General features: G+C 38.6%; 1 protein-coding gene across 4 annotated transcripts in view; it reads left to right on the top strand.

Moving 5' to 3' along the window:
* Window positions 1-15,768, top strand: part of RBPJ (recombination signal binding protein for immunoglobulin kappa J region) — a 103,864-nt gene that overhangs the window by 22,803 nt on the left and 65,293 nt on the right. The window contains exon 2 of one of the 4 annotated variants that reach the window (XM_007091126.3): window positions 13,621-13,803. The exons of the other annotated variants lie outside the window; for them this stretch is intronic. Within the exon in view, the coding sequence (XP_007091188.1) occupies window positions 13,787-13,803 (17 nt within the window). The 5' untranslated portion in view covers window positions 13,621-13,786. The remainder of the gene's footprint in view (window positions 1-13,620; window positions 13,804-15,768) is intronic. 4 annotated transcript variants of the gene reach the window in all.

The raw sequence follows: 15,768 nt of genomic DNA, 5'->3' as shown, positions 1-15,768 counted from the left end.
CAAACAAGTTTTTTTCCTTAGGTTACAATAGGGATGGACTTTTTTTCATTTAAATGCCATTGAACGTTTTATATTCTCTTCCAACTCGAAGCTTTCATTTTGCCCGATAAGTTGATATGGAGCTCCATTTAAAACTTACTACTCAGTCTTTTTAAAATTGATGTTGCCTGTTGAGATTTTTATTTCTGAAGTTAAAAATATCCCATCTGCGAACTGTCTGGTATCATGCACTGAAATGTTTTCAGCAAATTCTATTCACAGTCATTTCTTAAACACCTGGTACAGGCAAGAATTTTGAACACCTTCAGTTTTGTAAAAGATGAGTTAAAGTTTCGTCCTCAGTAGTTTGGGCTGTAGTGCAGAATCTGTCATTGCTCATAACTAACTGCAGGATGCCAGGAGAATACAGTGGCTCCTATAATAGAGACATTTCACAAGGAACCTTGAGGTACAGGAGAAGAAGTTCATTCAGACTGGGGGTTTTAGCAAAACTCAAAGGATTTCTTCTTCCTCTTCTTATTTTTAAACTTTTAAATTATGCTAGAGGAAGATGAGTTCTGGAAATCTGGAGGCAGATTTTGTGCAGGAATACCTATGTACTGACTCTGTCCTCTGCCCCTCCCAGTAGGGATGTGGTTCTCTTTGGAGACAGATTAAGTTGATTCAAAAGCCAGGAGTGCCAGTGTTTACAAACATTCTTTGACTGGAAGAAAATAGAAAGTCAGTTGAAAAGTCAGCCTGAGTAGTGGCCCAGTGAGAATGCATCTGTTTTCTCAACTCTGCTCGAACTGAACCTGAGTGTGGTACTGACAGCTGTGAGAGCCAAGGTTAATCTGTGCCAAGGTTGGCTGCCTGCGCTTCTCCAGACAGCCACTGCCATTCGGTTAAGTTTGGTACCGTTGGCTAAATAGAGTAGGAGCTAAATCAGGCCAGATAGATCAGGAGAGTCTGTCTTACCTGTCTGTGTAGGTGCTTCCTGCTTATTTGTAACCTATTGAAGTGTAACACAGTTAATACAAGAATATATTCCTGTGTCATTATGATGATAGTCTAGAAGTCTCCAATGCTGCTCTCTTCCTCAGAGGTAACCACTGTTAAAAATTTAGAACATATTCCTCCAGACAATTTTCTGTGTACTTACACGTTTAATGTACATACATATAGTTTGGGTTTTCTTCAGGGCAGATGGTCTCATATTCCTATCTTATGTTTATTTTTAAAATGTAATTCTTGCGTTCTTTTCTTGGCATGTATTTAGGATTACTTCACTCTTGTTTTAAATCTGTGTGGTATTCCATACCCATAATATAGGTGTAATGGAATTTATTTAGCCACTTCCTGTTCGGTGTACAATTAGATTTCTCTTTTAGGAACAACACTGTAGTAAATATCTTTGTGTGGCACATATGCATGAATATTTTTGCAGGACATACTTAGAAGTGGAATTGCCAGGATACATAACACATTTATAGTTTTGATAGATGCTGCCAAAATTGTTCTCCAAAAGCTTATATTACTCGCACCCATATTTATAACAGTATATGAGAGTTGGTGAATACAATTCAATGGGAATGGAAACAAAGGGGATTCTGCACCGATAAAGAAGCATGAGTAAAAGCATGGAGGCAGGAGAGCCTAGTTGGTATGGTGAGGAAACAAGGAGTATAGAATCTGATGTAGAATATAGGAAGTAAGAAGGGCTTGTGGAAGATGAGTCCAGAAACCTAGGCTGGACCAAATAACAAAGTATTTTTTAATGTGTTCAGAACTTTAAACTTGAGTAGACAATGGAAGCCTTTCAAAAGGTTTTCATGTGAGCTGTATTTTAAGAGCAGTAACTATGAAGGCTAGATTTTTGAGGATGGGAGATTGGCTATGAGGCTGTTACAGTGATCATATGCAATAATGAAGGTCGCGGCCTTAGAAACGAGAGGAAAAAATCAGATTCAAGCAGTGGTGCAGATTTAAAATCAGTCTTAGTGGCTCAGGATGAGAAGGTAAAAGATTGAATGTTGTGGCTCCCCGAGTGCCTAGGTGGCACCTTTTATGAAGATAACAAAAATAGAATGAGAAATAGGTTTGGGAAAAACCTAGGTTTGAGGAAAAATAAGGGAAATTTTTATTAAAATATAAGGAATAAAATAAGTTACTATCCACTGATATATTTCTATAAGGTATGTTCAGTTTTTTTTATTGTGGTAAAATATACGTAACATAAATTTTAAAATTTTAACCATTTTTAATTGTATAGTTCACTGTCATTAAGTACATTCATATTGTTGTACAACCATCACCATCGTCTATCTCCAGAACTTCTTCTGTCTTCCTAAACTGCAGCTCTAAGCCCATTAAACAATAAGTCTCCTTCCCACCTTACCCTGAGCCCTGGTAAGTAAATTGGTAACCATGATTTGGCTTTTTGGTCTCTATGAATTTGACTGCTTCAGGTCCCTCCTGTAAGTAGAGTCATACATTATTTGTCCTTCTGTGACTGGCTTATTTCACTTAGCATAATGTCTCCAAGCATCCATTTTATAGCATGCGTCAGAATGTCTTTCCTTCTTAATGGCAAAATAGTATTCCATTTGTGCATATGCATTTAAAAAATCTATCCATCTGCCAGTGGACACTTGAGTTGTTTTTGTTGAGGTTTTTGGGGGGAGGGGATAGGTCTTATTTTGTTTTATTAGAGTGTGAATACAGTAAAATTGAGTTTCATAAACCTGTACAACCACGGTACTCTTGTGTAGATCCACTACTAGAAAATAGTGTTTGTTGCCAAAGATGATTACAAAAGATCTCACTTTTTTACAACTCCTGCATATTATGGCTATTGGAAAAATGACCCCAAATGCTTATCCTACCAGTGGGCAGACACTGTGATGATCCAAGGTATAGCATAAACTGGATTTAGAGGACCGCAGGCTTTTAATATCATTATTGGAATATTGTGAGGATTAGGCAATACGTACAAAATTTTGTACACTTTGAAGTGCCCAAAACACAGAGAAGGTATTGTACTAGATGTTCTAGCCTGCTTATTGTTTAACCGAGGAACTGTTTTTGAAAGAATTTTGAATTATTAGGTAGATGAAATAAAATAGTCCCTGCATCTGATGAAATAACCTAAATGACACAGGTTTCATAGAAGAGAGGTGAACACCGAGAAGGTGTTACCTGTTAATTGTGAAACTGCCTCCAGAATCTTGATGGCTGTCATAATAATTTTCTAATTGAAATTACAATGAGAACAGAGAAGTGAGAATAAGTGTATGAGGGAGGTTCCTTGCTCTTTTTATTCATTACTCTCTAGAAAACATGTATTTACTTCCCTAGCTCTCTGCAGTCCATTGCTCTGTAGCAGAGTTGTAATTATAGGCTCACCATCTGAATTATAACTTTTATTAATACATTTCATTGTAGTTCCATTTCAGAAAAATGTGTTGTTTTGGAACTCATTCACACATGCTTTTCCTTGCTGTTCCTTTCCTATCAACACATACACCCACACATACTGTTTGTTGCATGTCAAACTTGCATAGCATTTGGCATTGGAAAATTGAAAAGCATGAAGAGAATACAAAATATAGATGAAGATGGGAAATGGAAAATTAAAACAACAGATTAAAAGGAGTGTCTGGAGACTTAAACTGGTTCTTCCTAGGATGGCTAAAGTTATAGGACAGCTCTTAGCTTTAATAATTTCTTTCAGTCCCACTGTAACAGGTAAGCTAATGGAAGATAATTGGTAATTTAAATGAGATGCTTAGCATGTGGAAAGCACTCCGTGTTACTGTTAAACTTATTATTTCTAATCTGTGGGTTTGAGACTGAGGCATTTTAGTAGCTGGAGAGCATCCGATAATAGGTTGCTGTTCTTAGCTGAAATTGCCTTTATTGTTTAACATCTACAGTGTTTGACTATGGATTATCTCCCTTAAATTAGTCTCTGTTATTAGACATTTTCTTAAATGTTCTTGTCACTTTATCTTTTATTTAATACTGATGATTGCAGATGGCCCAGGATGCATAATTAAAATATGAAGATTATCAGAACACTTGTTTAATAAAGAATACTTTTACCTCATCAGTTGTTTTTTTTTTTCTAATCCAACCGCAAGAAGGAACTAAAGAGACTAACTTGACTTGTCACATCTCCCTACCCTTGGCAGAAAGTTCTGATAAACTGTAATTTTAAACTCTATTAGAATATCTGAGCGTATCCAGTTTATGTATGTCCACATCAGACTACTGAAACCGCCCTCAAATCTGCGGTCTTGCCCAGCTCAGTAACTCACTCCATCCTTTGGTTTTTTAGGCTAGAAGAAACCTTGGAGTCACCATTGGCCTCTTCCTTTTTTCCTCCAACTCTGCCATCCAGTGTGTCAGCAGATGTTGTTTTGTCGTTAAAATATGCCCAGGGGCACCTGGGTGGCTCAGTTGGCCGATGAGCCTCAGGTCACAATCCCAGGATCATTGGATCCAGCCCCGTGTGGACCTGCTTAAGATATTCATTCTCTCTCTCTCTCTCTCTCTCTCTCTCTCTCTCTCTCAATCTCTCTCCCCCCTCCCTCCTTCCCTCTCTCCCCACCCCCCTGCCCCTCTCCTGCTCACATGAGCATGTGTTCTCTCTTTCTTTCTCTCTAAAAAGATGTAAAATATGCCTGTAGTTTTTGTCACGTGTGACATTTCCACTGCTTCCACCCTGGTGTCAGGCTCCGTCATCTTTACCTACATAGTTAAGTATCTGCCTGATTTGTCTCTGCTTCTTCTTCCCTTATGTCTCACCATCTTTCTCTGCTCACCAGCCAGACTCATGCTCATCTTCCTTGGCTTAGATCTTAATCTTCCTTGACTCAAAATTTAGAGTAACAAGCTGAGGCCTTGGTGATCCGTGGTGGCCCCAAGAACAGGTGCATGCGCACCCCTACCCATACTCCCTCACCCTCACACAGTGGCTCGTCTGATCCATTGTCCTGCAGCCTCTGTGTCCTAGCCACACTGGCCTCTTGCTTCAGGAGTCCTGGACCTGCCGCTTTCGCCACCTCCTTCAGGTCTTGGCTCAAATACGACCTCGGTGAGGGTTTAGTTAAAGTTGCACCCCGTATCCTGTCTTCCTTGTCCTTTTCTTCTCTGTTTCTCTCCATAGCATTTACCACCATATGGAATTCTTAATTACAGTGTTAACTCTGTGCTGGATTTTGGTGTGATCTGTGCAGTCAAGTATCCTTAGTGCTTAAAAACGGCTGCCACGTTGTAGTTGTTCAAATATTTGTTGAGCTAATGAATTTGTCAAGAGAAAGGAGAGAATGCTTGAAGGCATGATGAGTTAGAGCCACAGACTGGATCATCGCCTGCATAATTGGAATAAACATTAAGTGTGAAAATTTTTTCAAACTTAAATCATAAGTACTTCTTGAACATTAAATTAAAACATTCCTAGGAAAGTGTTTTATTTTGATTCTAGAATTGTGGCATTGGCAGACGACGTAACTGATTCCCAAATTGTGCTTCCAGAGTCCGTAAATGTTTATGCCTCCACAGGCAGGCAGTGTTTTTTAATGCTTTCCTATAGAAGCATTATTACTGCAGTTTTGTGCAGGTATTAGCCACCAAGATTGTGATGGGTGAGACGTCACGTGTTCAGTAAGTGTCTAACCTGTGACTCCTGACTCGACTGCAGAACTTGATCAGCACATTCTTGTGTTACTCATGACAACACGCTCTTTTCAAGTCACCAAAATTTGCATTTTATTTTAAAGAAAAAGGGACCTAAGTAGCTAAGCTGAAGGAGCTAATAGAAGCTCAGTTCACCCGTAAACTCATAAATGTGTACGTACATAAAAAGTATGAAGAAAGTAGAGGTAAATTTGACTCAGGCTCTTTAGCATTTCTTAGTTTCCTCCCAAGTCCTAGAACGGAAAGAAGCTTCTGTTGATTTGCTTGTTTTGAATAAGTGTATAGTAGTGTTTATGAGCTGATTTAGTTTGCTGCTACTGCTTTTGCTTCCCTAACATCCTTTACTCAGCACTTTTGAACTACTGGTTTTTCATGTCCCTCTCCACTTTCCCCCCACTCCTAGCTTTGGTCTCTGGGACAGGTAACAACTTGCTAACACCGATCCATTTGAAAAAGGATAGGGGTGTGTGTGTGTGTGCGCGTGTGTGTGTGTGTGTGCGTGCGCGCGCGCATGCCTGTGTGTAATTATGTTTAAATTATACCTGTGTATATATACTGTGTCATCTAGAATTCTAGCAGAAATATGGGGGCATATCGTGGTTAAACCCTGGGTGTTTATTCAATTTTTTTTTAAGTTTATTCATTTTTGAGAGAGAGAGAGAATGAGCGTGAGCAGGGGGAGGGCAGAGAGAGAGGGAGACACAGAATCCAAAGCAGGCTCCAGGCTCTGAGTTGTCAGCACAGAGCCTGATGTGGGACTCAAAACTCACGAACTATGAGATGATGACCTAAGCTGAAGTCGGACACGCAACCGACTAAGGCACCCAGGTGCCCCGGGTGTTTACTATTTTAAGAGTAGCAGCAGCCTCAGCCACTTTGATGGAAGTTTTTATCAGTGTTACCGAAGATTAGGATATACGTTTTAAGAAAAGAGTTTTCCCAGTTGGGAGTTCCTCAAAAGTAAAATTAGGTGAATATTCCATCTTCCAGAATTGCTGTATCACAATGTCTTTTAGTTATTGAGCCTAGTTGATCTTGAGTTTAGCCTCTTAGCTGTAGGTTCTGATGTTCTCTTATCCCTAATTGGAAAAGGAAGTACAGTTTTATTATCAGGATGGGAATCATGAGAGTTTATGATTCTTGGAAAGATTCTTTGAAAATTACTCAAAGTTAGGTTTAACTTTAGGTTTATAATCCTCTTTAGCATTGGCAAAAACTAAAGTTGAAATTTCCTAGAATGTGTGGTTTTCATACTTTTGATAATAGCAGTGGTTAATTTTCTGTCATTATATAACAAGATTGTTTCCAAGACTTGGTTGACAGAAATTGTTTAAAATTCAAGTGTCTGTAGAACACATCCTGTAAATTATGTTACATAATTTAAAAGACTTTGCTTCATCAATTCAGTATACCATGTTTTCTCAAAATATTTTTATATACAATAAGCTTGTGAGGATTTATATAAAAATACCAACTTGGCTCAGTATGTCATACGTTGTAGGTGCTGAAAACATTAAAAAAAAAAAAACTTGTTTTTCACTTCTGGTCTCACCTATTTCTTTCTTTTTTTTTTTTTTTGTCTCCTTTATTTATTTATGTATGTTTGTTTGTTTGTTTGTTTGTTTAGAGCACATGAGCCAGGGAGGGGCAGAGAAAGAGGGAGAGAGAGAATCCCAAGCAGGCTCCACACTCTCAGTGCAGAGCCCAATGTGGGGCCCCATCTCAAGATCTTGAGATCATGACCTGAGCTGAAATCAAGAGTTGGGATGCTTAACACTCTGAGCCACCCAGACTCTCCTTTACTCTTATATTGTCATTGTGATGTTAAAGTCTATTTCACACACTGCTCCTGCAGTTTGGGGGTCATGTGAAGAGGTCCAGAGATCTGAAACACCATTGTGTGTTCTGAGAAATCTCTAAGTTCCACTATGGCTAGAACGTACATTGTATTTGTATGGGTAGGAGAAGCTAAGAAGCTGGATCAGGAAAAGACCCTGTGGGAATGCAGTTGTCCAGCTAAACCCCAAACGCAGCAACCTGTATTCTTTCATAACTTTCTTAATTTTATGTTCTTTTGTCGTCCAAACTTAATTTCTTCAAGAGTAACTCTACCTCCGTATGTTAAAAGCTGGCAAATTTCTGTATCACCTTTTAATGATCTCTTAAATTTTCTGTTGAGATTTCTCGTCATTTAAATGTAAAGAGTAGAATTGAGAAAGAAGGAAACAAAAATATGTGACAGATCAAAAACTTTTTTGGAGTATTTTCTGACCTTAGATTCTTGATTTAATGGGTAAATTTTCTTGCCCTTTATTTAGAAACATAAAGTTGAAGGACAGAAATAAAGGAGAATTTAAGAGTCTGTGATTTAGACAGTGACCTGCTAGTTGGCATGAAATCAATTTATTGGGTTACAACTAGCATTTAAATTAAATCATGACAGAATAGGATACAGTTAATATTTCTGAGTGCGTATCAGGTTATGTATAAAAACCTACTTTTGGTGATGGTAAGCAAAGTTTGGAAAACTCTTATTTAATATTTATGTATGCTTTTAGCATTTCTATCTATATTGTAAAGATAGTATCCATTCATTTACTTAGGTATTTGAGAACCCACTGCTTCTCTTTCTCATCCTCTGTCTCCTTTCATTTGGGCAGAATTATGTGCCAGATACTGTTCTAAAGCTTTTACATGTATTAACTCATTTTTTTTTTCTTCCATTACACAAATGGTATTTTTATCCCAATTTTTCAAAAGGAGAAGCTCAGGTGCCTAGTGATGATTAACTTGCTTGAAGTTGCATAGCTAGCTCGTAAGTTGTGGATCTGGGATTCAGATTCAGACCCAGGCAGTCTTTTCTTCAGAGCCCGTTCTAACCACCACGCTTCATTGTCTCCTGTGTGAAGACACCTCTCTGACACTGTGATAAGTGCTAGAGGTACATCTGAAATGGTTCTTGATGTCATGGAACTTAGATATTTATAAATGTTGTATTTATAATTCTCTATATTTGTTAAAATATCTAAAAAGATACACAATGTGGGAAAACACTATATATAATTAAGTAACTGTATATAATTAGCATATTACCATGTTATAAATTTCAGTATCATTGACTGTTATTTCCATTGTGTGGATATGGCATAATTTAACTATTCCTGTGTTGGAAAGAAATTCTCATTCCTTTCTTAGTAAGTAATATTGCAGTGAACATCAGAATGCATTCATTATTGTCATTTCAAATTACTATGTGAGTCTATTTACAAAAACCTAAAAATTTGAAGTTACTGGCATCTGTTTCTAATTTTTTGAAGTTTACCCTTTAGCAGTAGTGCTAATCTACCTTCATAAGCATTGTATTCAGTAGTTACAAACAAAACAGAATTCAGTCAAAAATGTCCTATGTCAAACTATCTTCTTTTAAAGTCTCTGTTGTCCTTAATATTGTCATTGCAGTGTATAAGCCCTTCCTAAATATTTTCTTTCATTTACTCAGATGTTTCTTTTTTTTTTTTAATTTTTTTTTAACGTTTTTATTTATTTTTGAGACAGAGACAGAGCATGAATGGGGGAGGGGCAGAGAGAGAGGGAGACACAGAATCGGAAGCAGGCTCCGGGCCCAGAGCCGACGCGGGGCTCGAACTCACAGACTGTGAAATCGTGACCTGAGCCGAAGTCGGACGCTTAACCGACTGAGCCACCCAGGCGCCCCCAGATGTTTCTTTTTTAATCTTTTTTTTTTTTTTTTTTTTAATTTTTTTTTTCAACGTTTTTTATTTTATTTTTGGGACAGAGAGAGACAGAGCATGAACGGGGGAGGGGCAGAGAGAGAGGGAGACACAGAATCGGAAACAGGCTCCAGGCTCCGAGCCATCAGCCCAGAGCCTGACGCGGGGCTCGAACTCACGGACCGCGAGATCGTGACCTGGCTGAAGTCGGACGCTTAACCGACTGCGCCACCCAGGCGCCCCTTTAATCTTTTTTTTAATGTTTCTTTATTTTTTGAGAGACAGAGACAGAGCATGAGTTGGGGAGGGGACAGAGAGAGAAGGGGAGTCACAGATCCCGAGGCAGGCTCCAGGCTCCGAGCTGTCAGCACAGAGCCCAACACGGGGCTTGAACTCATGAACCATGAGATCATGACCTGAGCCGAAGTCGGACGCCTGACTGAGCCACCCAGGCGCCCCTCAAATGTTTCTATACTTACTATGTTTTTAGAGTATATCAGACATGCCCCCCATCATGAACATTCTTTGTTTAGTTGTCAATCATGTATCCAAAGTGTGGTGCGTAACATTTTCACATACTTAGGTCATTAGTGCCTAGTTTGTTCCAGGTCTTTGGTAGTTAGATAATACGTTTAAAAAGATAAAGATAACAGTTTCCCTATTGGACATAGCATAGTGAAGGAGGCTGTAACGACTGGCATGGAAATATATTTGTCTCTTTTATAAGAAGTGAAATATTTTGTAGACAGTTGATAGAGTCTTTAATTAAAACACTAATTTTACAATTAAAAAGTATATAGTTGCACATCAGAATTTCTGAGGGGCATTCCTATTGTAATCCACTATTTTGGATATTAATGCTTGTAAGATGAGTTATACAGAAGGGTTAGTGTTATTGATGAAGATATTTTTTTTTAATTTTTTTTTTAACGTTTATTTATTTTTGAGACAGAGGGAGACAGAGCATGAACGGGGGAGGGTCAGAGAGAGGGAGACACAGAATCTGAAACAGGCTCCAGGCTCTGAGCGGTCAGCACAGAGCCTGACGCGGGGCTCGAACTCACGGACCGCGAGATCGTGACCTGAGCCAAAGTCGGCCGCTCAACCGACTGAGCCACCCAGGCGCCCCGATGAAGATATTTTTAAAAAGACCTTTAAGTTTTTTATTGTAATAGTTTGACTCTTAAATGTAGTAATTCTGCAGGATTTTGTTTCAGCAGTGTATAAAATGGTTTCTTTGAGTCATCTAACTACTTACCAAACAGTGGCCGTAGTAGTTGTGTTGATCGCTTCTGCAGTTAGTTTTGGAATGTAGTGTGGATGCATGGTTTCCATTCAAATTTGAAATTGTTTAGGAGTTTCCTTTCCTTAACTTGGCGGATTTTTCTTCGGTCCTTTTTGTTTCTTTTTTAGTTTAATAATGTTTTGAAGTATTGGAGGGAGCTGTCCATCTACTTTTGGGGAGGGGGCTTGTTTTGTTTGTATTTTTAATTACTGATAACCTGACTGAATGGCCTCCCCTCTCTGAGCTAGTAAATATCTCTTTCCATGAGGCTAATACTGGTAGCAGTTTATGAGACAGGACCTGTTTGGAAAAATGTGGCAGTGTACCCTCTTTTTTTTTTTTCTTAAGTAGGCTCCACACCTTACATGGGGCTTGAACTCATGACCCTGAGATCAAGAGTCACATGCTCTGCTGACTGAGCCAGCCGGGCATCCTGGCATGTATCCTCCTAAGGAAAATACTTTTCATTGCTCACTTTTCTTTGGTCATCTAAAATTCATGTTGATAACTACTGTGGTTTCCAAGTCCTCTTGAAAAGATATTTAAGTGTATAACTTCATGGAAATACTAGATTTCATTTGTAGGACTCAAATGGAGTTTCTGATTTTAGTGTATATGTCTGATTCTAATCCTTAGTGGCTTGACAAAGTGTACATATAAACCATGGCTACAGATCTATTTACGTATGTTTGACTGGGTTTTGAGTGAAGAAGGCTTTGTAAAATTAAATTATTGTTAGGGGCGCCTGGGTGGCGCAGTCGGTTAAGCGTCCGACTTCAGCCAGGTCACGATCTCGCGGTCTGTGAGTTCGAGCCCCGCGTCGGGCTCTGGGCTGATGGCTCGGAGCCTGGAGCCTGTTTCCGATTGTGTCTCCCTCTCTCTCTCTGCCCCTCCCCCGTTCATGCTCTGTCTCTCTCTGTCCCAAAAATAAATAAAAAACGTTGAAAAAAAATGTAAAATTAAATTATTGTTATATCAGCCAGGTTGAAAAACAAACGTAAGTGTTGGACTTGATTTCTTCTGACTTACTCTAGAAGATAGATTGGCGTAGCAGATTGCTTAAATAATCTCTGAGCCCGACCTCCCCACTGCAGAAGGAGGCAACTAACTCCTCAGTCCGGGCGTGGTAGACCAGGATGAAATAGCAGTGGTGCTTTGCACGGTTCTTGGCATAATGACAACGGATGTCAGCCTCAGGACCCCCACTCCCCCAGCAATATTCTGCAACAATATCGTAACAGATAAGTGCTGAAATTCTAGCTAAAAGGTCTAGATTTAGGTCCTAGTTCTTTTACTGCTTGCTTTCTTAGGTCAGTTAGTTGGCCACAGTGTCCATTTTGTCCTCTATAAAATGAGGTTCTAAAAATGAAACGACGTAATGAGTAAGAGCTTCGGACCTAGGCTTTGATTCTTTTTTATCTAATGTATTTATATTTTGCCCTACTTCCCAATGGTTGGCATTAATTTTTACGTGCAAGGGAGGAGCTGTCCTTCAGGAATATCAAGCTAGTAGTTGTGTGTAGGACGCATTTACTTGGAGGAGCAGGGTATAGGAAGCAGCGCGAGCGCCCTTCCAGGGAGTTGTAACATCTATTGGCCCGTCAGGAGGCCTTGAGGTGAAGTGAGAAGGGGCAGGGGGGTTCCACTGCGTGGTAAAACAATCTGTTCAGAAAGACTACCGTGGCTCTAGTGATTTCACTGGACCGGGTCCCTTGATTGTGTTCTTCATTAGCTTCTTCCTGCCTACCCTGGTAGAGTTCTTTCCTCTATGCAGTTTTGTCACTGTCATCAGCTTTCTGAAGAGAGACCTGTATTTTGTTATCTGCGTTGTCCACAACCTGCAATAAATCTAAATCTCAAAAATATGTAATTTTCTGACATCGGACTTTGAAAGGTTTTCATCAATTGAATCTACTTTTGCAAAAAGGAAATAGTTCCACTTTTTCCTTAACACAGACTTTTTAGTGCTGGCTGGGAAATTTTGTCATTTTCCATTTCTTGTCTTTTACCTTCACACGAGCTGTTCTGTAGACCCAGAGCATCACAGACCTGTTCCGGTGACTCTTTTTCTTTGGAAGCCCTTTTTATGGCTTGCTTTTATTTCAGTCATCCTAAAGTAATTTTAATTGCTTTATGACAAATGCGTATTGATTGTCAGTTAGTTTTACTTTCTCTGTGTAGCTTGAGTACTCCTTCTGGTGACTGTTACAGATTGCCAAACCTGAGGCAAAAGTAGAGTGAATTCTTAGATTTACAATGTGGCATATAAACTTATCGTATCACTTGAATAATGAAGTGTTTTAAGTATTTTATATAAGAAAGGTGGGTGGGAGTGAGGACCGCGGGACGGAAGCCTGCCAGGGCAGCCACAGAGCAGCAGTACCACTTGGTAGTTAGCCATGTGTTGTTCATTGATACGTGCATACTCTTATAAAAGTAAGCTTTACGAACTGGAGCTCTTTTCAGCGTAATGACTTCCATGGAATTAAAAAGATTTAGCGATGTTAGCATCAGGTGGGACAGGACCCTCTGCTGTGCTTACTAATGAGTTCCCTCTTATACAGGTTGTGTGGGTTATTTTCAGCTCTCTCTTAACACAGAATAGAAGAGCTGGTCAATCAGAGGCACCCACCAAGTGTTCAGATCTGTCTTTTAGATTATTTTCATTTCGTGAAAAGAACACTGAAGAATCACTTGGGGCAAAGAGATTTGGTGGGGTTTTGTTGGATCTCCATAAAGCCAGAGCTGTCGCGCCAACTGCTAAGCATGTATTCCTTCTCATCCATAATGAGGCCTCACGTTAAAAAATGACTTCCGTGGTAGCAGCAGCAGCTTTGTTTTTGTTAGTCGTGGCAGCAGTTAACAGTGCACCAGTGGCTTAACATACCAACACTTAAGTCCTTATTTTTTGTTTTTGTTTTTAAGTCATTGAAATTATGAGACTATCATTCAAATGGAAGCGTTATAGTTCTTCGGAACCATTATGATCTCAAAAGGAAAGGAGAATGATACAGATACACTGGCTGAGGTGTTTTGAGGTGCATCGAAGTGTTCCAAGCTGTGACTTACCTTAACATGTTCTTGAAGTACCATGGCGTGGATTAAAAGGTATGCTTTAGAAATCTCCCAGTGACCCCAGGGTCATGGATAGAATGAACGCTCGTGATTCTATATTTAATTGTCACATAGTTAAAGAGATTTTAATACTTAGATTATAGATGTGGTTATGGATTTATGGTGATAGTATTTTTTCTTTTGTTAAAAAAAAACCCCATGTATCTATTACCAGCTTGATGAATGATTCCCTCCCCTCCCCACCCCACCCCCACCCCCGGCCCAAGAAATGGTTATAGAAGACACTGGGATAGATATTTTCCCTGGATTTGAATAGTGATGGGCTGTAATTTCTTTTACCAAATAGTTTAGGAATTATTCATGTATTAGTCTGTAATAAGCTCTGTGGTCTGCATCGTAGACTAGTTTGTCTGCCGTGCTGTCATTTCATGGCCTGAACAGGAAATAGTTGGTTAAATGCTTTAGTTGGAGCCTTAATTTGACTAAACAAAATCATTCTTACTTGGACCATTTATAGTTCATGCTTGTTTTTGTCTTTTACAAATAATTTTTCCTGAGAGGAAAATGAGTGTCTTCTTATTAACAGTGATTGTTACTGCTTCTCTAATTAATCATTCACGTGTTTGTGGTATGTAGTCCCACTGTTATTTGTGGTTGCTAATAGTGGTAATTCTAGGTTTCATATTACCCACTTAACCATCAAAAATTGTTAGGGTTTTTGTGTTCATACATTTTATTTGACTGATGTAGTCAAAACTACTTTTTAATTATTTGAAACCTTGGAAACCTCCTACTTTTGTATGGCGTGCTTCCTGCTAAATGTTTGCTTAGGGATGGTGGAAGTGAATAAACCCAGGAAGAACGCAGAGTTTATTACTGTTGTACTGGGTTCAGAATTCTTCATCTCTTAGGTAATGAAGGAAAGTATATTGGGAAGGTAACAGTTTAAATCATTGATAGATAAATTTAATAGAAATATACTAGAGCAGTCTGTAATTTTTATCAGTTGGGCTACCTTATGTTAAGATCTTTTGACAGGTTAGCAGTTAAATTCTAGGTGGAATTTAGTTATTAAACATAAGACAAAAGGGCTTTATATTAAATTCTAGCCTATAATGACAGCAGTGTAATCAAGTTTTGAGGTAAGGTCGGCTGCTTATTAACCAAGGCAATCATTCAGTTCAATAGTATCTACTCTCTAAAAAGATCTTTTCTGACATGGGTTGGAGATGATATTGAATACATTGTTTATAAAATGTATTTCTTTATAATATTTGCTATTTCAGCTTTAAAAATCTCTTTTTGTGGGGTAGTACATGGGGCATCTGTTTTTTGTTTTTTGTTTTGTTTTGTTTTTTTTTAACTCCACAGAGGATTCTTGATGCAGAGACCAGAGTTGGGAACCCTTTGGAAAAGTTTGTAACTTAGTGGTTAAGAGCTTACACTCTAGTGCCAACTGACCTATGTTTCAGATCTAACACTTAGTTTATTATTTTGACAGGTTGTAAAAATGATATGGAAAAAAGGTTTATATATTAAAAATATAGTAACATAAGTACACATAATTATATAATTTATGTTAGTGCATTTTATATGTGTGTGTATATATATGTGTGTGTGTGTGTATGTACATGTACATATCCATATATAGGTTATATATCTATATAAATAAATTATACACACAGTGCTGGGTAGGAAGCCATTGTTGAGTAACAGATGATTATCAAATGCCAGATCAGGAACCTGGTTTGGGAGGGGGGGGAATGCTATTAACATATTTTTCTTGCCTTGAGTTTTTACACTTTCTCACATGATCTTCCTAGAGCTAAATGCACAATCACTATTTGACTGATGCTTTCAATTCTTTGGGCTTTTTCTCATCAGTGAAAGGTGGTCACTAGAGACTGGTAATTTATCTATGGTCCTCTAATTCTGCCCAAGTAGAGCATTCTCTAAAGCTATGTTTTTCAAATTGCAGGTTTCAACCCATTCATTAGC

The sequence above is a fragment of the Panthera tigris genome, chromosome B1 (genome assembly GCF_018350195.1).
Source record: "Panthera tigris isolate Pti1 chromosome B1, P.tigris_Pti1_mat1.1, whole genome shotgun sequence".
In the NCBI taxonomy this organism is placed as follows: domain Eukaryota; kingdom Metazoa; phylum Chordata; class Mammalia; order Carnivora; family Felidae; genus Panthera; species Panthera tigris.
This window is presented reverse-complemented; position numbering and strand designations above follow the sequence as displayed.